General features: G+C 42.5%; 7 protein-coding genes across 7 annotated transcripts; 1 reads left to right on the top strand and 6 right to left on the bottom strand.

The window, feature by feature from the left end:
- Positions 1-714: 714 nt before the first annotated feature.
- On the bottom strand, positions 715-1,295 carry LOC117193200. The gene is made up of 2 exons (XM_033397951.1): positions 1,202-1,295; positions 715-1,128 (listed from the first exon to the last, which is right to left on the bottom strand). The coding sequence occupies exons 1-2, from the start codon at positions 1,272-1,274 to the stop codon at positions 866-868; spliced, it is 336 nt and encodes a 111-aa protein (XP_033253842.1). The 5' UTR covers positions 1,275-1,295; the 3' UTR covers positions 715-865.
- Positions 1,296-3,307: 2,012 nt separating this feature from the next.
- Positions 3,308-3,996, bottom strand: LOC117193199. Its single transcript, XM_033397950.1, has 2 exons — positions 3,795-3,996; positions 3,308-3,721 (listed from the first exon to the last, which is right to left on the bottom strand). Exons 1-2 carry the CDS (start codon positions 3,865-3,867, stop codon positions 3,459-3,461), a joined length of 336 nt encoding a protein of 111 aa, XP_033253841.1. The 5' UTR covers positions 3,868-3,996; the 3' UTR covers positions 3,308-3,458.
- A 4,024-nt stretch (positions 3,997-8,020) lies between these two features.
- On the bottom strand, positions 8,021-8,698 carry LOC117194030. Its single transcript, XM_033398657.1, has 2 exons — positions 8,510-8,698; positions 8,021-8,436 (listed from the first exon to the last, which is right to left on the bottom strand). Exons 1-2 carry the CDS (start codon positions 8,580-8,582, stop codon positions 8,174-8,176), a joined length of 336 nt encoding a protein of 111 aa, XP_033254548.1. The 5' UTR covers positions 8,583-8,698; the 3' UTR covers positions 8,021-8,173.
- Positions 8,699-10,616: 1,918 nt separating this feature from the next.
- Positions 10,617-11,307, bottom strand: LOC117193998. The gene is made up of 2 exons (XM_033398635.1): positions 11,104-11,307; positions 10,617-11,030 (listed from the first exon to the last, which is right to left on the bottom strand). The coding sequence occupies exons 1-2, from the start codon at positions 11,174-11,176 to the stop codon at positions 10,768-10,770; spliced, it is 336 nt and encodes a 111-aa protein (XP_033254526.1). The 5' UTR covers positions 11,177-11,307; the 3' UTR covers positions 10,617-10,767.
- A 1,902-nt stretch (positions 11,308-13,209) lies between these two features.
- LOC117193700 lies at positions 13,210-13,792 on the bottom strand. The gene is made up of 2 exons (XM_033398426.1): positions 13,699-13,792; positions 13,210-13,625 (listed from the first exon to the last, which is right to left on the bottom strand). Exons 1-2 carry the CDS (start codon positions 13,769-13,771, stop codon positions 13,363-13,365), a joined length of 336 nt encoding a protein of 111 aa, XP_033254317.1. The 5' UTR covers positions 13,772-13,792; the 3' UTR covers positions 13,210-13,362.
- A 1,733-nt stretch (positions 13,793-15,525) lies between these two features.
- On the top strand, positions 15,526-17,901 carry LOC117193818. The gene is made up of 2 exons (XM_033398529.1): positions 15,526-15,750; positions 17,581-17,901. Exons 1-2 carry the CDS (start codon positions 15,526-15,528, stop codon positions 17,899-17,901), a joined length of 546 nt encoding a protein of 181 aa, XP_033254420.1.
- Positions 17,902-17,924: 23 nt separating this feature from the next.
- Positions 17,925-18,507, bottom strand: LOC117193701. Its single transcript, XM_033398427.1, has 2 exons — positions 18,414-18,507; positions 17,925-18,340 (listed from the first exon to the last, which is right to left on the bottom strand). Exons 1-2 carry the CDS (start codon positions 18,484-18,486, stop codon positions 18,078-18,080), a joined length of 336 nt encoding a protein of 111 aa, XP_033254318.1. The 5' UTR covers positions 18,487-18,507; the 3' UTR covers positions 17,925-18,077.
- Between the last annotated feature and the right edge of the window lie 4,370 nt (positions 18,508-22,877).

Raw genomic sequence — 22,877 nt, 5'->3', positions numbered from 1 at the left:
TCAGATCAGATCATTTTTATAGCCAATAGGAACAAATCAATTTGCAGTGGCTACGCAGCGCCCGACGTCACGCTCAGACTGATTTTCTGTCTCTCTCGCACGCACTCTTTGTCGTGTCGTTTAATATTAGCGGCGTCTGCCGGAGTAGAGCCATACTGACTTAGTATCGGGTAAAACCGTAGATTTGCGGTGTCCGCAGCAACTCACAACGTTCCCCCTCGTTTTTTTTGGATTTGTTTCTTAGGAACAGCAAAAAAAAGTTAATCAAAAATAAATTAAAACTTAAATAAAAAATAGTTTTGTTTGATAGTTGTGTTGTTGTGGTTGTTTCAAAAAGGTTAAATTCTAAATTATAGAGTACATTTAAGGTGGTACATTTAAATGCGGTGCTGGAGCAGCACGTGGACAACACCAATGTTGGCTATGCCAAGGTGATGGGCGAGGTGGCCGAACTGAAGGAGGAGAATGTGCGACTGGAGGCGTACGTGAAGGGTCTGCGCCAGAAGCTGGTTGCAGCCCTCAATGGTGTCCCATTGCCTCCGCTGGAACCGTCCGGTCCGAGCGTTGGCAACATTGACAGGTATATGCATCACTTGGCCGGCCTCACTGGCCAGCCGCACAATACTATGCTCCTCAAAGCAAGAGACGCTCTGCGCAAAGTAGACATCCCCACTCTGCTCAAGTCTTAGTATTCTTTTGGATGAAACAATGGTACAGTGCAGTATTTTTTAATTGCTTTAGTCTTAGGATCCATCCACACCCGTGCACATGTATGAGTGTTTTCATGGAATGTGTATGTAGTATTTCAGACGTATGTTATATATTTTATAAACCCGTGTGAATCGTGTGATTATCCGTTGCTCGACTACTTCTGGGATGTGTCACCGACGCTATTGGGCAGGGAGCTCTCCGTGTCACGTGATGGTGTGGTTTTAATGGAGTAATGCCTGGACGACCCAGACTCGTTGTTACCCGGCGATTTCCAGGCTTGGGTCCGCTTTGCCCGCCGCAGCAAGATCCGGCGCACCATGAAGAACCCAGCTGCCAACAGGGGAACTATCAAATACGGCTTGCAGAACAGACCCAAAATGAAAAGACTAAACGACATCATCCAATTGATTAGGGTCTCTGTGGGATCAGATCAGACAGTCATACAGCTCATACGCTCGAACCAAATCATCTTTCCACTTTCTACACTCACGTTGAACCTGCCAAAGGGTGGCCACCGTAGTATAGATTGCCGTCGAGAGTGTCACCAGCATGCCGTAAATCATGATTTAATTTGTAGGTTTCACCTTACTCGTATTTTACGGGAGAAATAAAATCTGTTGGGGCGAGGCAGCCGTCCACTGACTTTTTTGGTCAGGCTTACTATGTATTGTAACGATTAAGTAGGCTGCCTATTGGGCTTTCATGCTGGGGAATTGACTATAAAAAGTGTGAGTCTTGCTTAGCTCAACACAAAAATTCTTTTGAAAATAAGGCCTTCCTAAATAATAGAAAATATTCTTCGAAGGGGAGCAGTATGTGTGTTAGAAAAATAATAATAAAATCGAAAGTAATAAAAATGATATATGTATTCATCTATGTGTACAGTCTTCTTGCAGCAAATAAAACTTGTTGTTTCTTCTTTTATTATTGAACAAAATGGTCGTCTCGTCGTTTTACTTCTTCGTTAATGAACTTAAGCCTTTTTCTTCTTAATGTGTTTTTATACCCGATACTCAAATGAGTATTGGGGTATATTAGATTTGTGGTAAAAGTGGATGTGTGTAACGTCCAGAAGGAATCGTTTCCGACCCCATAAAGTATATATATTCTTGATCAGCATCAATAGCGGAGTCGATTGAGCCCTGTCTGTCTGTCCGTCCGTCCGTATGTCCGTCTGTCCGTCCCCTTCAGCGCCTAGTGCTCAAAGACTATAAGAGCTAGAGCAACGATGTTTTGGATCCAGACTTCTGTGATATGTCACTGCTACAAAAATATTTCAAAACTTCGCCACGCCCACTTCCGCCCCCACAAAGGACGAAAATCTGTGGCATCCACAATTTTAAAGATATGAGAAAACCAAAAACGTAGAATTGTAGAGAATGACCATATCTTTAAGACTGCGTAATCTGAATTGGATCGTATTATTATTATAGCCAGCATCAAGAAAACAATTTCATTTTTTCTCGCCCTGTCTCTCTCTAACACACGTAGCATAGGCGGCTTTGCTTAGAGTAAAACATTAGCGCCTAGATCTCAGAGACTACAAAAGCTAGAGCAACCAAATTTGGTATCCACACTCCTAATATATCGGACCGAGACGAGTTTGTTTCAAAATTTCGCCACACCCCCTTCCGCCCCCGCAAAGGACGAAAATCTGGGGATATTCAAAAATCTCAGAGACTATTCAGGCTAGAGTAACCAAATTTGGTATCCGCACTCCTGTTAGATCTTACTATAAAACGTGTATCTCAAAATTTCGCCCCCCCCCCTTCCGCCCACACAAAGGACGAAAATCTGTTGCATCCACAATATTGCACATTCGAGAAAACTAAAAACGCAGAATCATAGATAATGACCATATCTATCAGATTGCTGAATCTGGATCAGATCAGATCATTTTTATAGCCAATAGGAACAAATCAATTTTCAGTGGCTACGCAGCGCCCGACGTCACGCTCAGACTGATTTTCTGTCTCTCTCGCACGCACTCTTTGTCGTGTCGTTTAATATTAGCGGCGTCTGCCAGAGTAGAGCCATACTGACTTAGTATCGGGTATAACCGTAGCGGTGCGGTGTCCGCAGCAACTCACAACGTTCCCCCTCGTTTTTTTTGGATTTGTTTCTTAGGAACAGCAAAAAAAGTTAATCAAAAATAAATTAAAACTTAAATAAAAAATAGTTTTGTTTGATAGTTGTGTTGTTGTGGTTGTTTCAAAAAGGTTAAATTCTAAATTATAGCGTACATTTAAGGTGGTACATTTAAATGCGGTGCTGGAGCAGCACGTGGACAACACCAATGTTGGCTATGCCAAGGTGATGGGCGAGGTGGCCGAACTGAAGGAGGAGAATGTGCGACTGGAGGCGTACGTGAAGGGTCTGCGCCAGAAGCTGGTTGCAGCCCTCAATGGTGTCCCATTGCCTCCGCTGGAACCGTCCGGTCCGAGCGTTGGCAACATTGACAGGTATATGCATCACTTGGCCGGCCTCACTGGCCAGCCGCACAATACTATGCTCCTCAAAGCAAGAGACGCTCTGCGCAAAGTAGACATCCCCACTCTGCTCAAGTCTTAGTATTCTTTTGGATGAAACGATGGTACAGTGCAGTATTTTTTAATTGCTTTAGTCTTAGGATCCATCCACACCCGTGCACATGTATGAGTGTTTTCATGGAATGTGTATGTAGTATTTCAGACGTATGTTATATATTTTATAAACCCGTGTGAATCGTGTGATTATCCGTTGCTCGACTACTTCTGGGATGTGTCACCGACGCTATTGGGCAGGGAGCTCTCCGTGTCACGTGATGGTGTGGTTTTAATGGAGTAATGCCTGGACGACCCAGACTCGTTGTTACCCGGCGATTTCCAGGCTTGGGTCCGCTTTGCCCGCCGCAGCAAGATCCGGCGCACCATGAAGAACCCAGCTGCCAACAGGGGAACTATCAAATACGGCTTGCAGAACAGACCCAAAATGAAAAGACTAAACGACATCATCCAATTGATTAGGGTCTCTGTGGGATCAGATCAGACAGTCATACAGCTCATACGCTCGAACCAAATCATCTTTCCACTTTCTACACTCACGTTGAACCTGCCAAAGGGTGGCCACCGTAGTATAGATTGCCGTCGAGAGTGTCACCAGCATGCCGTAAATCATGATTTAATTTGTAGGTTTCACCTTACTCGTATTTTACGGGAGAAATAAAATCTGTTGGGGCGAGGCAGCCGTCCACTGACTTTTTTGGTCAGGCTTACTATGTATTGTAACGATTAAGTAGGCTGCCTATTGGGCTTTCATGCTGGGGAATTGACTATAAAAAGTGTGAGTCTTGCTTAGCTCAACACAAAAATTCTTTTAAAAATAAGGCCTTCCTAAATAATAGAAAATATTCTTCGAAGGGGAGCAGTATGTGTGTTAGAAAAATAATAATAAAATCGAAAGTAATAAAAATGATATATGTATTCATCTATGTGTACAGTCTTCTTGCAGCAAATAAAACTTGTTGTTTCTTCTTTTATTATTGAACAAAATGGTCGTCTCGTCGTTTTACTTCTTCGTTAATGAACTTAAGCCTTTTTCTTCTTAATGTGTTTTTATACCCGATACTCAAATGAGTATTGGGGTATATTAGATTTGTGGTAAAAGTGGATGTGTGTAACGTCCAGAAGGAATCGTTTCCGACCCCATAAAGTATATATATTCTTGATCAGCATCAATAGCCGAGTCGATTGAGCCCTGTCTGTCTGTCCGTCCGTCCGTATGTCCGTCTGTCCGTCCCTTCAGCGCCTAGTGCTCAAAGACTATAAGAGCTAGAGCAACGATGTTTTGGATCCAGACTTCTGTTATATGTCACTGCTACAAAAATATTTCAAAACTTCGCCACGCCCACTTCCGCCCCCACAAAGGACGAAAATCTGTGGCATCCACAATTTTAAAGATATGAGAAAACCAAAAACGTAGAATTGTAGAGAATGACCATATCTTTAAGACTGCGTAATCTGAATTGGATCGTATTATTATTATAGCCAGCATCAAGAAAACAATTTCATTTTTTCTCGCCCTGTCTCTCTCTAACACACACGTAGCATAGGCGGCTTTGCTTAGAGTAAAACATTAGTGCCTAGATCTCAGAGACTACAAAAGCTAGAGCAACCAAATTTGGTATCCACACTCCTAATATATCGGACCGAGACGAGTTTGTTTCAAAATTTCGCCACAACCCCTTCCGCCCCCGCAAAGGACGAAAATCTGGGGATAATCAAAAATATCAGAGACAATTAAGGCTAGAGTAACGAAATTTGGCATCCGCACTCCTGTTAGATCTTACTATAAAATGTGTATCTCAAAATTTCGCCCCACCCCCTTCCGCCCACACAAAGGACGAAAATCTGTTGCATCCACAATATTGCACATTCGAGAAAACTAAAAACGCAGAATCATAGATAATGACCATATCTATCAGATTGCTGAATCTGGATCAGATCAGATCATTTTTATAGCCAATAGGAACAAATCAATTTTCAGTGGCTACGCAGCGCCCGACGTCACGCTCAGACTGATTTTCTGTCTCTCTCGCACGCACTCTTTGTCGTGTCGTTTAATATTAGCGGCGTCTGCCGGAGTAGAGCCATACTGACTTAGTATCGGGTATAACCGTAGATTTGCGGTGTCCGCAGCAACTCACAACGTTCCCCCTCGTTTTTTTTGGATTTGTTTCTTAGGAACAGCAAAAAAAAGTTAATCAAAAATAAATTAAAACTTAAATAAAAAATAGTTTTGTTTGATAGTTGTGTTGTTGTGGTTGTTTCAAAAAGGTTAAATTCTAAATTATAGCGTACATTTAAGGTGGTACATTTAAATGCGATGCTGGAGCAGCACGTGGACAACACCAATGTTGGCTATGCCAAGGTGATGGGCGAGGTGGCCGAACTGAAGGAGGAGAATGTGCGACTGGAGGCGTACGTGAAGGGTCTGCGCCAGAAGCTGGTTGCAGCCCTCAATGGTGTCCCATTGCCTCCGCTGGAACCGTCCGGTCCGAGCGTTGGCAACATTGACAGGTATATGCATCACTTGGCCGGCCTCACTGGCCAGCCGCACAATACTATGCTCCTCAAAGCAAGAGACGCTCTGCGCAAAGTAGACATCCCCACTCTGCTCAAGTCTTAGTATTCTTTTGGATGAAACGATGGTACAGTGCAGTATTTTTTAATTGCTTTAGTCTTAGGATCCATCCACACCCGTGCACATGTATGAGTGTTTTCATGGAATGTGTATTTAGTATTTCAGACGTATGTTATATATTTTATAAACCCGTGTGAATCGTGTGATTATCCGCTTTGCCCGCTGCAGTAAGATCCGGCGCACCAGGCTTACTATGTATTGTAACGATTAAGTAGGCTGCCTATTGGGTTTTCATGCTGGGGAATTGACTATAAAAAGTGTGAGTCTTGCTTAGCTCAACACAAAAATTCTTTTGAAAATAAGGCCTTCCTAAATAATAGAAAATATTCTTCGAAGGGGAGCAGTATGTGTGTTAGAAAAATAATAATAAAATCGAAAGTAATAAAAATGATATATGTATTCATCTATGTGTACAGTCTTTTTGCAGCTAATAAAACTTGTTGTTTCTTCTTTTATTATTGAACAAAATGGTCGTCTCGTCGTTTTACTTCTTCGTTAATGAACTTAAGCCTTTTTCTTCTTAATGTGTTTTTATACCCGATACTCAAAACGAGTATTGGGGTATATTAGATTTGTGGTAAAAGTGGATGTGTGTAACGTCCAGAAGGAATCGTTTCCGACCCCATAAAGTATATATATTCTTGATCAGCATCAATAGCCGAGTCGTTTGAGCCCTGTCTGTCTGTCCGTCCGTCCGTATGTCCGTCTGTCCGTCCCCTTCAGCGCCTAGTGCTCAAAGACTATAAGAGCTAGAGCAACGATGTTTTGGATCCAGACTTCTGTGATATGTCACTGCTACAAAAATATTTCAAAACTTCGCCACGCCCACTTCCGCCCCCACAAAGGACGAAAACCTGTGGCATCCACAATTTTAAAGATATGAGAAAACCAAAAACGTAGAATTGTAGAGAATGACCATATCTTTAAGACTGCGTAATCTGAATTGGATCGTATTATTATTATAGCCAGCATCAAGAAAACAATTTCATTTTTTCTCGCCCTGTCTCTCTCTAACACACACATAGCATAGGCGGCTTTGCTTAGAGTAAAACATTAGCGCCTAGATCTCAGAGACTACAAAAGCTAGAGCAACCAAATTTGGTATCCACACTCCTAATATATCGGACCGAGACGAGTTTGTTTCAAAATTTCGCCACAACCCCTTCCGCCCCGCAAAGGACGAAAATCTGGGGATAATCAAAAATCTCAGAGACAATTAAGGCTAGAGTAACGAAATTTGGCATCCGCACTCCTGTTAGATCTTACTATAAAATGTGTATCTCAAAATTTCGCCCCACCCCCTTCCGCCCACACAAAGGACGAAAATCTGTTGCATCCACAATATTGCACATTCGAGAAAACTAAAAACGCAGAATCATAGATAATGACCATATCTATCAGATTGCTGAATCTGGATCAGATCAGATCATTTTTATAGCCAATAGGAACAAATCAATTTTCAGTGGCTACGCAGCGCCCGACGTCACGCTCAGACTGATTTTCTGTCTCTCTCGCACGCACTCTTTGTCGTGTCGTTTAATATTAGCGGCGTCTGCCGGAGTAGAGCCATACCGACTTAGTATCGGGTATAACCGTAGATTTGCGGTGTCCGCAGCAACTCACAACGTTCCCCCTCGTTTTTTTTGGATTTGTTTCTTAGGAACAGCAAAAAAAAGTTAATCAAAAATAAATTAAAACTTAAATAAAAAATAGTTTTGTTTGATAGTTGTGTTGTTGTGGTTGTTTCAAAAAGGTTAAATTCTAAATTATAGCGTACATTTAAGGTGGTACATTTAAATGCGGTGCTGGAGCAGCACGTGGACAACACCAATGTTGGCTATGCCAAGGTGATGGGCGAGGTGGCCGAACTGAAGGAGGAGAATGTGCGACTGGAGGCGTACGTGAAGGGTCTGCGCCAGAAGCTGGTTGCAGCCCTCAATGGTGTCCCATTGCCTCCGCTGGAACCGTCCGGTCCGAGCGTTGGCAACATTGACAGGTATATGCATCACTTGGCCGGCCTCACTGGCCAGCCGCACAATACTATGCTCCTCAAAGCAAGAGACGCTCTGCGCAAAGTAGACATCCCCACTCTGCTCAAGTCTTAGTATTCTTTTGGATGAAACGATGGTACAGTGCAGTATTTTTTAATTGCTTTAGTCTTAGGATCCATCCACACCCGTGCACATGTATGAGTGTTTTCATGGAATGTGTATGTAGTATTTCAGACGTATGTTATATATTTTATAAACCCGTGTGAATCGTGTGATTATCCGTTGCTCGACTACTTCTGGGATGTGTCACCGACGCTATTGGGCAGGGAGCTCTCCGTGTCACGTGATGGTGTGGTTTTAATGGAGTAATGCCTGGACGACCCAGACTCGTTGTTACCCGGCGATTTCCAGGCTTGGGTCCGCTTTGCCCGCCGCAGCAAGATCCGGCGCACCATGAAGAACCCAGCTGCCAACAGGGGAACTATCAAATACGGCTTGCAGAACAGACCCAAAATGAAAAGACTAAACGACATCATCCAATTGATTAGGGTCTCTGTGGGATCAGATCAGACAGTCATACAGCTCATACGCTCGAACCAAACCATCTTTCCACTTTCTACACTCACGTTGAACCTGCCAAAGGGTGGCCACCGTAGTATAGATTGCCGTCGAGAGTGTCACCAGCATGCCGTAAATCATGATTTAATTTGTGGGTTTCACCTTACTCGTATTTTACGGGAGAAATAAAATCTGTTGGGGCGAGGCAGCCGTCCACTGACTTTTTTGGTCAGGCTTACTATGTATTGTAGCGATTAAGTAGGCTGCCTATTGGGCTTTCATGCTGGGGAATTGACTATAAAAAGTGTGAGTCTTGCTTAGCTCAACACAAATATTCTTTTGAAAATAAGGCCTTTCTAAATAATAGAAAATATTCTTCGAAGGGGAGCAGTATGTGTGTTAGAAAAATAATAATAAAATCGAAAGTAATAAAAATGATATATGTATTCATCTATGTGTACAGTCTTCTTGCAGCAAATAAAACTTGTTGTTTCTTCTTTTATTATTGAACAAAATGGTCGTCTCGTCGTTTTACTTCTTCGTTAATGAACTTAAGCCTTTTTCTTCTTAATGTGTTTTTATACCCGATACTCAAATGAGTATTGGGGTATATTAGATTTGTGGTAAAAGTGGATGTGTGTAACGTCCAGAAGGAATCGTTTCCGACCCCAAAAGTATATATATTCTTGATCAGCATCAATAGCCGAGTCGATTGAGCCCTGTCTGTCTGTCCGTCCGTCCGTATGTCCGTCTGTCCGTCCCCTTCAGCGCCTAGTGCTCAAATACTATAAGAGCTAGAGCAACGATGTTTTGGATCCAGACTTCTGTGATATGTCACTGCTACAAAAATATTTCAAAACTTCGCCACGCCCACTTCCGCCCCCACAAAGGACGAAAATCTGTGGCATCCACAATTTTAAAGATATGAGAAAACCAAAAACGTAGAATTGTAGAGAATGACCATATCTTTAAGACTGCGTAATCTGAATTGGATCGTATTATTATTATAGCCAGCATCAGGAAAACAATTTCATTTTTTCTCGCCCTGTCTCTCTCTAACACACACATAGCATAGGCGGCTTTGCTTAGAGTAAAACATTAGCGCCTAGATCTCAGAGACTACAAAAGCTAGAGCAACCAAATTTGGTATCCACACTCCTAATATATCGGACCGAGACGAGTTTGTTTCAAAATTTCGCCACAACCCCTTCCGCCCCGCAAAGGACGAAAATCTGGGGATAATCAAAAATCTCAGAGACAATTAAGGCTAGAGTAACGAAATTTGGTATCCGCACTCCTGTTAGATCTTACTATAAAATGTGTATCTCAAAATTTCGCCCCACCCCCTTCCGCCCACACAAAGGACGAAAATCTGTTGCATCCACAATATTGCACATTCGAGAAAACTAAAAACGCAGAATCATAGATAATGACCATATCTATCAGATTGCTGAATCTGGATCAGATCAGATCATTTTTATAGCCAATAGGAACAAATCAATTTTCAGTGGCTACGCAGCGCCCGACGTCACGCTCAGACTGATTTTCTGTCTCTCTCGCACGCACTCTTTGTCGTGTCGTTTAATATTAGCGGCGTCTGCCAGAGTAGAGCCATACTGACTTAGTATCGGGTATAACCGTAGCGGTGCGGTGTCCGCAGCAACTCACAACGTTCCCCCTCGTTTTTTTTGGATTTGTTTCTTAGGAACAGCAAAAAAAAGTTAATCAAAAATAAATTAAAACTTAAATAAAAAATAGTTTTGTTTGATAGTTGTGTTGTTGTGGTTGTTTCAAAAAGGTTAAATTCTAAATTATAGCGTACATTTAAGGTGGTACATTTAAATGCGGTGCTGGAGCAGCACGTGGACAACACCAATGTTGGCTATGCCAAGGTGATGGGCGAGGTGGCCGAACTGAAGGAGGAGAATGTGCGACTGGAGGCGTACGTGAAGGGTCTGCGCCAGAAGCTGGTTGCAGCCCTCAATGGTGTCCCATTGCCTCCGCTGGAACCGTCCGGTCCGAGCGTTGGCAACATTGACAGGTATATGCATCACTTGGCCGGCCTCACTGGCCAGCCGCACAATACTATGCTCCTCAAAGCAAGAGACGCTCTGCGCAAAGTAGACATCCCCACTCTGCTCAAGTCTTAGTATTCTTTTGGATGAAACGATGGTACAGTGCAGTATTTTTTAATTGCTTTAGTCTTAGGATCCATCCACACCCGTGCACATGTATGAGTGTTTTCATGGAATGTGTATGTAGTATTTCAGACGTATGTTATATATTTTATAAACCCGTGTGAATCGTGTGATTATCCGTTGCTCGACTACTTCTGGGATGTGTCACCGACGCTATTGGGCAGGGAGCTCTCCGTGTCACGTGATGGTGTGGTTTTAATGGAGTAATGCCTGGACGACCCAGACTCGTTGTTACCCGGCGATTTCCAGGCTTGGGTCCGCTTTGCCCGCCGCAGCAAGATCCGGCGCACCATGAAGAACCCAGCTGCCAACAGGGGAACTATCAAATACGGCTTGCAGAACAGACCCAAAATGAAAAGACTAAACGACATCATCCAATTGATTAGGGTCTCTGTGGGATCAGATCAGACAGTCATACAGCTCATACGCTCGAACCAAACCATCTTTCCACTTTCTACACTCACGTTGAACCTGCCAAAGGGTGGCCACCGTAGTATAGATTGCCGTCGAGAGTGTCACCAGCATGCCGTAAATCATGATTTAATTTGTAGGTTTCACCTTACTCGTATTTTACGGGAGAAATAAAATCTGTTGGGGCGAGGCAGCCGTCCACTGACTTTTTTGGTCAGGCTTACTATGTATTGTAACGATTAAGTAGGCTGCCTATTGGGCTTTCATGCTGGGGAATTGACTATAAAAAGTGTGAGTCTTGCTTAGCTCAACACAAAAATTCTTTTGAAAATAAGGCCTTCCTAAATAATAGAAAATATTCTTCGAAGGGGAGCAGTATGTGTGTTAGAAAAATAATAATAAAATCGAAAGTAATAAAAATGATATATGTATTCATCTATGTGTACAGTCTTCTTGCAGCAAATAAAACTTGTTGTTTCTTCTTTTATTATTGAACAAAATGGTCGTCTCGTCGTTTTACTTCTTCGTTAATGAACTTAAGCCTTTTTCTTCTTAATGTGTTTTTATACCCGATACTCAAATGAGTATTGGGGTATATTAGATTTGTGGTAAAAGTGGATGTGTGTAACGTCCAGAAGGAATCGTTTCCGACCCCATAAAGTATATATATTCTTGATCAGCATCAATAGCCGAGTCGATTGAGCCCTGTCTGTCTGTCCGTCCGTCCGTATGTCCGTCTGTCCGTCCCCTTCAGCGCCTAGTGCTCAAAGACTATAAGAGCTAGAGCAACGATGTTTTGGATCCAGACTTCTGTGATATGTCACTGCTACAAAAATATTTCAAAACTTCGCCACGCCCACTTCCGCCCCCACAAAGGACGAAAATCTGTGGCATCCACAATTTTAAAGATATGAGAAAACCAAAAACGTAGAATTGTAGAGAATGACCATATCTTTAAGACTGCGTAATCTGAATTGGATCGTATTATTATTATAGCCAGCATCAAGAAAACAATTTCATTTTTTCTCGCCCTGTCTCTCTCTAACACACACATAGCATAGGCGGCTTTGCTTAGAGTAAAACATTAGCGCCTAGATCTCAGAGACTACAAAAGCTAGAGCAACCAAATTTGGTATCCACACTCCTAATATATCGGACCGAGACGAGTTTGTTTCAAAATTTCGCCACAACCCCTTCCGCCCCGCAAAGGACGAAAATCTGGGGATAATCAAAAATCTCAGAGACAATTAAGGCTAGAGTAACGAAATTTGGCATCCGCACTCCTGTTAGATCTTACTATAAAATGTGTATCTCAAAATTTCGCCCCACCCCCTTCCGCCCACACAAAGGACGAAAATCTGTTGCATCCACAATATTGCACATTCGAGAAAACTAAAAACGCAGAATCATAGATAATGACCATATCTATCAGATTGCTGAATCTGGATCAGATCAGATCATTTTTATAGCCAATAGGAACAAATCAATTTTCAGTGGCTACGCAGCGCCCGACGTCACGCTCAGACTGATTTTCTGTCTCTCTCGCACGCACTCTTTGTCGTGTCGTTTAATATTAGCGGCGTCTGCCAGAGTAGAGCCATACTGACTTAGTATCGGGTATAACCGTAGCGGTGCGGTGTCCGCAGCAACTCACAACGTTCCCCCTCGTTTTTTTTGGATTTGTTTCTTAGGAACAGCAAAAAAAAGTTAATCAAAAATAAATTAAAACTTAAATAAAAAATAGTTTTGTTTGATAGTTGTGTTGTTGTGGTTGTTTCAAAAAGGTTAAATTCTAAATTATAGCGTACATTTAAGGTGGTACATTTAAATGCGGTGCTGGAGCAGCACGTGGACAACACCAATGTTGGCTATGCCAAGGTGATGGGCGAGGTGGCCGAACTGAAGGAGGAGAATGTGCGACTGGAGGCGTACGTGAAGGGTCTGCGCCAGAAGCTGGTTGCAGCCCTCAATGGTGTCCCATTGCCTCCGCTGGAACCGTCCGGTCCGAGCGTTGGCAACATTGACAGGTATATGCATCACTTGGCCGGCCTCACTGGCCAGCCGCACAATACTATGCTCCTCAAAGCAAGAGACGCTCTGCGCAAAGTAGACATCCCCACTCTGCTCAAGTCTTAGTATTCTTTTGGATGAAACGATGGTACAGTGCAGTATTTTTTAATTGCTTTAGTCTTAGGATCCATCCACACCCGTGCACATGTATGAGTGTTTTCATGGAATGTGTATGTAGTATTTCAGACGTATGTTATATATTTTATAAACCCGTGTGAATCGTGTGATTATCCGTTGCTCGACTACTTCTGGGATGTGTCACCGACGCTATTGGGCAGGGAGCTCTCCGTGTCACGTGATGGTGTGGTTTTAATGGAGTAATGCCTGGACGACCCAGACTCGTTGTTACCCGGCGATTTCCAGGCTTGGGTCCGCTTTGCCCGCCGCAGCAAGATCCGGCGCACCATGAAGAACCCAGCTGCCAACAGGGGAACTATCAAATACGGCTTGCAGAACAGACCCAAAATGAAAAGACTAAACGACATCATCCAATTGATTAGGGTCTCTGTGGGATCAGATCAGACAGTCATACAGCTCATACGCTCGAACCAAATCATCTTTCCACTTTCTACACTCACGTTGAACCTGCCAAAGGGTGGCCACCGTAGTATAGATTGCCGTCGAGAGTGTCACCAGCATGCCGTAAATCATGATTTAATTTGTAGGTTTCACCTTACTCGTATTTTACGGGAGAAATAAAATCTGTTGGGGCGAGGCAGCCGTCCACTGACTTTTTTGGTCAGGCTTACTATGTATTGTAACGATTAAGTAGGCTGCCTATTGGGCTTTCATGCTGGGGAATTGACTATAAAAAGTGTGAGTCTTGCTTAGCTCAACACAAAAATTCTTTTGAAAATAAGGCCTTCCTAAATAATAGAAAATATTCTTCGAAGGGGAGCAGTATGTGTGTTAGAAAAATAATAATAAAATCGAAAGTAATAAAAATGATATATGTATTCATCTATGTGTACAGTCTTCTTGCAGCAAATAAAACTTGTTGTTTCTTCTTTTATTATTGAACAAAATGGTCGTCTCGTCGTTTTACTTCTTCGTTAATGAACTTAAGCCTTTTTCTTCTTAATGTGTTTTTATACCCGATACTCAAATGAGTATTGGGGTATATTAGATTTGTGGTAAAAGTGGATGTGTGTAACGTCCAGAAGGAATCGTTTCCGACCCCATAAAGTATATATATTCTTGATCAGCATCAATAGCCGAGTCGATTGAGCCCTGTCTGTCTGTCCGTCCGTCCGTATGTCCGTCTGTCCGTCCCCTTCAGCGCCTAGTGCTCAAAGACTATAAGAGCTAGAGCAACGATGTTTTGGATCCAGACTTCTGTGATATGTCACTGCTACAAAAATATTTCAAAACTTCGCCACGCCCACTTCCGCCCCCACAAAGGACGAAAACCTGTGGCATCCACAATTTTAAAGATATGAGAAAACCAAAAACGTAGAATTGTAGAGAATGACCATATCTTTAAGACTGCGTAATCTGAATTGGATCGTATTATTATTATAGCCAGCATCAAGAAAACAATTTAATTTTTTCTCGCCCTGTCTCTCTCTAACACACACGTAGCATAGGCGGCTTTGCTTAGAGTAAAACATTAGCGCCTAGATCTCAGAGACTACAAAAGCTAGAGCAACCAAATTTGGTATCCACACTCCTAATATATCGGACCGAGACGAGTTTGTTTCAAAATTTCGCCACAACCCCTTCCGCCCCGCAAAGGACGAAAATCTGGGGATAATCAAAAATCTCAGAGACAATTAAGGCTAGAGTAACGAAATTTGGTATCCGCACTCCTGTTAGATCTTACTATAAAATGTGTATCTCAAAATTTCGCCCCACCCCCTTCCGCCCACACAAAGGACGAAAATCTGTTGCATCCACAATATTGCACATTCGAGAAAACTAAAAACGCAGAATCATAGATAATGAGCATATCTATCAGATTGCTGAATCTGGATCAGATCAGATCATTTTTATAGCCAATAGGAAGAAATCAATTTTCAGTGGCTACGCAGCGCCCGACGTCACGCTCAGACTGATTTTCTGTCTCTCTCGCACGCACTCTTTGTCGTGTCGTTTAATATTAGCGGCGTCTGCCGGAGTAGAGCCATACTGACTTAGTATCGGGTATAACCGTAGATTTGCGGTGTCCGCAGCAACTCACAACGTTCCCCCTCGTTTTTTTTGGATTTGTTTCTTAGGAACAGCAAAAAAAAGTTAATCAAAAATAAATTAAAACTTAAATAAAAATAGTTTTGTTTGATAGTTGTGTTGTTGTGGTTGTTTCAAAAAGGTTAAATTCTAAATTATAGCGTACATTTAAGGTGGTACATTTAAATGCGGTGCTGGAGCAGCACGTGGACAACACCAATGTTGGCTATGCCAAGGTGATGGGCGAGGTGGCCGAACTGAAGGAGGAGAATGTGCGACTGGAGGCGTACGTGAAGGGTCTGCGCCAGAAGCTGGTTGCAGCCCTCAATGGTGTCCCATTGCCTCCGCTGGAACCGTCCGGTCCGAGCGTTGGCAACATTGACAGGTATATGCATCACTTGGCCGGCCTCACTGGCCAGCCGCACAATACTATGCTCCTCAAAGCAAGAGACGCTCTGCGCAAAGTAGACATCCCCACTCTGCTCAAGTCTTAGTATTCTTTTGGATGAAACGATGGTACAGTGCAGTATTTTTTAATTGCTTTAGTCTTAGGATCCATCCACACCCGTGCACATGTATGAGTGTTTTCATGGAATGTGTATTTAGTATTTCAGACGTATGTTATATATTTTATAAACCCGTGTGAATCGTGTGATTATCCGCTTTGCCCGCTGCAGCAAGATCCGGCGCACCAGGCTTACTATGTATTGTAACGATTAAGTAGGCTGCCTATTGGGTTTTCATGCTGGGGAATTGACTATAAAAAGTGTGAGTCTTGCTTAGCTCAACACAAAAATTCTTTTGAAAATAAGGCCTTCCTAAATAATAGAAAATATTCTTCGAAGGGGAGCAGTATGTGTGTTAGAAAAATAATAATAAAATCGAAAGTAATAAAAATGATATATGTATTCATCTATGTGTACAGTCTTCTTGCAGCAAATAAAACTTGTTGTTTCTTCTTTTATTATTGAACAAAATGGTCGTCTCGTCGTTTTACTTCTTCGTTAATGAACTTAAGCCTTTTTCTTCTTAATGTGTTTTTATACCCGATACTCAAAACGAGTATTGGGGTATATTAGATTTGTGGTAAAAGTGGATGTGTGTAACGTCCAGAAGGAATCGTTTCCGACCCCATAAAGTATATATATTCTTGATCAGCATCAATAGCCGAGTCGTTTGAGCCCTGTCTGTCTGTCCGTCCGTCCGTATGTCCGTCTGTCCGTCCCCTTCAGCGCCTAGTGCTCAAAGACTATAAGAGCTAGAGAAACGATGTTTTGGATCCAGACTTCTGTGATATGTCACTGCTACAAAAATATTTCAAAACTTCGCCACGCCCACTTCCGCCCCCACAAAGGACGAAAATCTGTGGCATCCACAATTTTAAAGATATGAGAAAACCAAAAACGTAGAATTGTAGAGAATGACCATATCTTTAAGACTGCGTAATCTGAATTGGATCGTATTATTATTATAGCCAGCATCAAGAAAACAATTTCATTTTTTCTCGCCCTGTCTCTCTCTAACACACACATAGCATAGGCGGCTTTGCTTAGAGTAAAACATTAGCGCCTAGATCTCAGAGACTACAAAAGCTAGAGCAACCAAATTTGGTATCCACACTCCTAATATATCGGACCGAGACGAGTTTGTTTCAAAATTTCGCCACAACCCCTTCCGCCCCCGCAAAGGACGAAAATCTGGGGATAATCAAAAATCTCAGAGACAATTAAGGCTAGAGTAACGAAATTTGGTATCCGCACTCCTGTTAGATCTTACTATAAAATGTGTATCTCAAAATTTCGCACCACCCCCTTCCGCCCACACAAAGGACGAAAATCTGTTGCATCCACAATATTGCACATTCGAGAAAACTAAAAACGCAGAATCATAGATAATGACCATATCTATCAGATTGCTGAATCTGGATCAGATCAGATCATTTTTATAGCCAATAGGAAGAAATCAATTTTCAGTGGCTACGCAGCGCCCGACGTCACGCTCAGACTGATTTTCTGTCTCTCTCGCACGCACTCTTTGTCGTGTCGTTTAATATTAGCGGCGTCTGCCGGAGTAGAGCCATACTGACTTAGTATCGGGTATAACCGTAGATTTGCGGTGTCCGCAGCAACTCACAACGTTCCCCCTCGTTTTTTTTGGATTTGTTTCTTAGGAACAGCAAAAAAAAGTTAATCAAAAATAAATTAAAACTTAAATAAAAAATAGTTTTGTTTGATAGTTGTGTTGTTGTGGTTGTTTCAAAAAGGTTAAATTCTAAATTATAGCGTACATTTAAGGTGGTACATTTAAATGCGGTGCTGGAGCAGCACGTGGACAACACCAATGTTGGCTATGCCAAGGTGATGGGCGAGGTGGCCGAACTGAAGGAGGAGAATGTGCGACTGGAGGCGTACGTGAAGGGTCTGCGCCAGAAGCTGGTTGCAGCCCTCAATGGTGTCCCATTGCCTCCGCTGGAACCGTCCGGTCCGAGCGTTGGCAACATTGACAGGTATATGCATCACTTGGCCGGCCTCACTGGCCAGCCGCACAATACTATGCTCCTCAAAGCAAGAGACGCTCTGCGCAAAGTAGACATCCCCACTCTGCTCAAGTCTTAGTATTCTTTTGGATGAAACGATGGTACAGTGCAGTATTTTTTAATTGCTTTAGTCTTAGGATCCATCCACACCCGTGCACATGTATGAGTGTTTTCATGGAATGTGTATGTAGTATTTCAGACGTATGTTATATATTTTATAAACCCGTGTGAATCGTGTGATTATCCGTTGCTCGACTACTTCTGGGATGTGTCACCGACGCTATTGGGCAGGGAGCTCTCCGTGTCACGTGATGGTGTGGTTTTAATGGAGTAATGCCTGGACGACCCAGACTCGTTGTTACCCGGCGATTTCCAGGCTTGGGTCCGCTTTGCCCGCCGCAGCAAGATCCGGCGCACCATGAAGAACCCAGCTGCCAACAGGGGAACTATCAAATACGGCTTGCAGAACAGACCCAAAATGAAAAGACTAAACGACATCATCCAATTGATTAGGGTCTCTGTGGGATCAGATCAGACAGTCATACAGCTCATACGCTCGAACCAAATCATCTTTCCACTTTCTACACTCACGTTGAACCTGCCAAAGGGTGGCCACCGTAGTATAGATTGCCGTCGAGAGTGTCACCAGCATGCCGTAAATCATGATTTAATTTGTAGGTTTCACCTTACTCGTATTTTACGGGAGAAATAAAATCTGTTGGGGCGAGGCAGCCGTCCACTGACTTTTTTGGTCAGGCTTACTATGTATTGTAACGATTAAGTAGGCTGCCTATTGGGCTTTCATGCTGGGGAATTGACTATAAAAAGTGTGAGTCTTGCTTAGCTCAACACAAAAATTCTTTTGAAAATAAGGCCTTCCTAAATAATAGAAAATATTCTTCGAAGGGGAGCAGTATGTGTGTTAGAAAAATAATAATAAAATCGAAAGTAATAAAAATGATATATGTATTCATCTATGTGTACAGTCTTCTTGCAGCAAATAAAACTTGTTGTTTCTTCTTTTATTATTGAACAAAATGGTCGTCTCGTCGTTTTACTTCTTCGTTAATGAACTTAAGCCTTTTTCTTCTTAATGTGTTTTTATACCCGATACTCAAATGAGTATTGGGGTATATTAGATTTGTGGTAAAAGTGGATGTGTGTAACGTCCAGAAGGAATCGTTTCCGACCCCATAAAGTATATATATTCTTGATCAGCATCAATAGCCGAGTCGATTGAGCCCTGTCTGTCTGTCCGTCCGTCCGTATGTCCGTCTGTCCGTCCCCTTCAGCGCCTAGTGCTCAAAGACTATAAGAGCTAGAGCAACGATGTTTTGGATCCAGACTTCTGTGATATGTCACTGCTACAAAAATATTTCAAAACTTCGCCACGCCCACTTCCGCCCCCACAAAGGACGAAAACCTGTGGCATCCACAATTTTAAAGATATGAGAAAACCAAAAACGTAGAATTGTAGAGAATGACCATATCTTTAAGACTGCGTAATCTGAATTGGATCGTATTATTATTATAGCCAGCATCAAGAAAACAATTTAATTTTTTCTCGCCCTGTCTCTCTCTAACACACACGTAGCATAGGCGGCTTTGCTTAGAGTAAAACATTAGCGCCTAGATCTCAGAGACTACAAAAGCTAGAGCAACCAAATTTGGTATCCACACTCCTAATATATCGGACCGAGACGAGTTTGTTTCAAAATTTCGCCACAACCCCTTCCGCCCCCGCAAAGGACGAAAATCTGGGGATAATCAAAAATCTCAGAGACAATTAAGGCTAGAGTAACGAAATTTGGTATCCGCACTCCTGTTAGATCTTACTATAAAATGTGTATCTCAAAATTTCGCCCCACCCCCTTCCGCCCACACAAAGGACGAAAATCTGTTGCATCCACAATATTGCACATTCGAGAAAACTAAAAACGCAGAATCATAGATAATGAGCATATCTATCAGATTGCTGAATCTGGATCAGATCAGATCATTTTTATAGCCAATAGGAAGAAATCAATTTTCAGTGGCTACGCAGCGCCCGACGTCACGCTCAGACTGATTTTCTGTCTCTCTCGCACGCACTCTTTGTCGTGTCGTTTAATATTAGCGGCGTCTGCCGGAGTAGAGCCATACTGACTTAGTATCGGGTATAACCGTAGATTTGCGGTGTCCGCAGCAACTCACAACGTTCCCCCTCGTTTTTTTTGGATTTGTTTCTTAGGAACAGCAAAAAAAAGTTAATCAAAAATAAATTAAAACTTAAATAAAAATAGTTTTGTTTGATAGTTGTGTTGTTGTGGTTGTTTCAAAAAGGTTAAATTCTAAATTATAGCGTACATTTAAGGTGGTACATTTAAATGCGGTGCTGGAGCAGCACGTGGACAACACCAATGTTGGCTATGCCAAGGTGATGGGCGAGGTGGCCGAACTGAAGGAGGAGAATGTGCGACTGGAGGCGTACGTGAAGGGTCTGCGCCAGAAGCTGGTTGCAGCCCTCAATGGTGTCCCATTGCCTCCGCTGGAACCGTCCGGTCCGAGCGTTGGCAACATTGACAGGTATATGCATCACTTGGCCGGCCTCACTGGCCAGCCGCACAATACTATGCTCCTCAAAGCAAGAGACGCTCTGCGCAAAGTAGACATCCCCACTCTGCTCAAGTCTTAGTATTCTTTTGGATGAAACGATGGTACAGTGCAGTATTTTTTAATTGCTTTAGTCTTAGGATCCATCCACACCCGTGCACATGTATGAGTGTTTTCATGGAATGTGTATTTAGTATTTCAGACGTATGTTATATATTTTATAAACCCGTGTGAATCGTGTGATTATCCGCTTTGCCCGCTGCAGCAAGATCCGGCGCACCAGGCTTACTATGTATTGTAACGATTAAGTAGGCTGCCTATTGGGTTTTCATGCTGGGGAATTGACTATAAAAAGTGTGAGTCTTGCTTAGCTCAACACAAAAATTCTTTTGAAAATAAGGCCTTCCTAAATAATAGAAAATATTCTTCGAAGGGGAGCAGTATGTGTGTTAGAAAAATAATAATAAAATCGAAAGTAATAAAAATGATATATGTATTCATCTATGTGTACAGTCTTCTTGCAGCAAATAAAACTTGTTGTTTCTTCTTTTATTATTGAACAAAATGGTCGTCTCGTCGTTTTACTTCTTCGTTAATGAACTTAAGCCTTTTTCTTCTTAATGTGTTTTTATACCCGATACTCAAAACGAGTATTGGGGTATATTAGATTTGTGGTAAAAGTGGATGTGTGTAACGTCCAGAAGGAATCGTTTCCGACCCCATAAAGTATATATATTCTTGATCAGCATCAATAGCCGAGTCGTTTGAGCCCTGTCTGTCTGTCCGTCCGTCCGTATGTCCGTCTGTCCGTCCCCTTCAGCGCCTAGTGCTCAAAGACTATAAGAGCTAGAGAAACGATGTTTTGGATCCAGACTTCTGTGATATGTCACTGCTACAAAAATATTTCAAAACTTCGCCACGCCCACTTCCGCCCCCACAAAGGACGAAAATCTGTGGCATCCACAATTTTAAAGATATGAGAAAACCAAAAACGTAGAATTGTAGAGAATGACCATATCTTTAAGACTGCGTAATCTGAATTGGATCGTATTATTATTATAGCCAGCATCAAGAAAACAATTTCATTTTTTCTCGCCCTGTCTCTCTCTAACACACACATAGCATAGGCGGCTTTGCTTAGAGTAAAACATTAGCGCCTAGATCTCAGAGACTACAAAAGCTAGAGCAACCAAATTTGGTATCCACACTCCTAATATATCGGACCGAGACGAGTTTGTTTCAAAATTTCGCCACAACCCCTTCCGCCCCCGCAAAGGACGAAAATCTGGGGATAATCAAAAATCTCAGAGACAATTAAGGCTAGAGTAACGAAATTTGGTATCCGCACTCCTGTTAGATCTTACTATAAAATGTGTATCTCAAAATTTCGCACCACCCCTTCCGCCCACACAAAGGACGAAAATCTGTTGCATCCACAATATTGCACATTCGAGAAAACTAAAAACGCAGAATCATAGATAATGACCATATCTATCAGATTGCTGAATCTGGATCAGATCAGATCATTTTTATAGCCAATAGGAAGAAATCAATTTTCAGTGGCTACGCAGCGCCCGACGTCACGCTCAGACTGATTTTCTGTCTCTCTCGCACGCACTCTTTGTCGTGTCGTTTAATATTAGCGGCGTCTGCCGGAGTAGAGCCATACTGACTTAGTATCGGGTATAACCGTAGATTTGCGGTGTCCGCAGCAACTCACAACGTTCCCCCTCGTTTTTTTTGGATTTGTTTCTTAGGAACAGCAAAAAAAAGTTAATCAAAAATAAATTAAAACTTAAATAAAAAATAGTTTTGTTTGATAGTTGTGTTGTTGTGGTTGTTTCAAAAAGGTTAAATTCTAAATTATAGCGTACATTTAAGGTGGTACATTTAAATGCGGTGCTGGAGCAGCACGTGGACAACACCAATGTTGGCTATGCCAAGGTGATGGGCGAGGTGGCCGAACTGAAGGAGGAGAATGTGCGACTGGAGGCGTACGTGAAGGGTCTGCGCCAGAAGCTGGTTGCAGCCCTCAATGGTGTCCCATTGCCTCCGCTGGAACCGTCCGGTCCGAGCGTTGGCAACATTGACAGGTATATGCATCACTTGGCCGGCCTCACTGGCCAGCCGCACAATACTATGCTCCTCAAAGCAAGAGACGCTCTGCGCAAAGTAGACATCCCCACTCTGCTCAAGTCTTAGTATTCTTTTGGATGAAACGATGGTACAGTGCAGTATTTTTTAATTGCTTTAGTCTTAGGATCCATCCACACCCGTGCACATGTATGAGTGTTTTCATGGAATGTGTATTTAGTATTTCAGACGTATGTTATATATTTTATAAACCCGTGTGAATCGTGTGATTATCCGCTTTGCCCGCTGCAGCAAGATCCGGCGCACCAGGCTTACTATGTATTGTAACGATTAAGTAGGCTGCCTATTGGGTTTTCATGCTGGGGAATT

Source organism: Drosophila miranda, assembly GCF_003369915.1.
Source record: "Drosophila miranda strain MSH22 chromosome Y unlocalized genomic scaffold, D.miranda_PacBio2.1 Contig_Y2_pilon, whole genome shotgun sequence".
In the NCBI taxonomy this organism is placed as follows: domain Eukaryota; kingdom Metazoa; phylum Arthropoda; class Insecta; order Diptera; family Drosophilidae; genus Drosophila; species Drosophila miranda.
Note: the sequence above shows the minus strand (reverse complement) of the source record. Positions and strands in the feature narration are given on the sequence as shown.

Coding starts and splice junctions, on each gene's coding strand:
- LOC117193200 (XM_033397951.1), bottom strand. CDS start 1,274: ATGATTTACGGCATGCTGGTGACACTCTCGACGGCAATCTATACTACG. Junction 1,129..1,201: donor CACCCTTTGGCAGGTTCAAC/GTGAGTGTAGAA, acceptor CTGATCCCACAG/AGACCCTAATCAATTGGATG.
- LOC117193199 (XM_033397950.1), bottom strand. CDS start 3,867: ATGATTTACGGCATGCTGGTGACACTCTCGACGGCAATCTATACTACG. Junction 3,722..3,794: donor CACCCTTTGGCAGGTTCAAC/GTGAGTGTAGAA, acceptor CTGATCCCACAG/AGACCCTAATCAATTGGATG.
- LOC117194030 (XM_033398657.1), bottom strand. CDS start 8,582: ATGATTTACGGCATGCTGGTGACACTCTCGACGGCAATCTATACTACG. Junction 8,437..8,509: donor CACCCTTTGGCAGGTTCAAC/GTGAGTGTAGAA, acceptor CTGATCCCACAG/AGACCCTAATCAATTGGATG.
- LOC117193998 (XM_033398635.1), bottom strand. CDS start 11,176: ATGATTTACGGCATGCTGGTGACACTCTCGACGGCAATCTATACTACG. Junction 11,031..11,103: donor CACCCTTTGGCAGGTTCAAC/GTGAGTGTAGAA, acceptor CTGATCCCACAG/AGACCCTAATCAATTGGATG.
- LOC117193700 (XM_033398426.1), bottom strand. CDS start 13,771: ATGATTTACGGCATGCTGGTGACACTCTCGACGGCAATCTATACTACG. Junction 13,626..13,698: donor CACCCTTTGGCAGGTTCAAC/GTGAGTGTAGAA, acceptor CTGATCCCACAG/AGACCCTAATCAATTGGATG.
- LOC117193818 (XM_033398529.1), top strand. CDS start 15,526: ATGGGCGAGGTGGCCGAACTGAAGGAGGAGAATGTGCGACTGGAGGCG. Junction 15,751..17,580: donor CAAGAGACGCTCTGCGCAAA/GTAGACATCCCC, acceptor CGTACATTTAAG/GTGGTACATTTAAATGCGGT.
- LOC117193701 (XM_033398427.1), bottom strand. CDS start 18,486: ATGATTTACGGCATGCTGGTGACACTCTCGACGGCAATCTATACTACG. Junction 18,341..18,413: donor CACCCTTTGGCAGGTTCAAC/GTGAGTGTAGAA, acceptor CTGATCCCACAG/AGACCCTAATCAATTGGATG.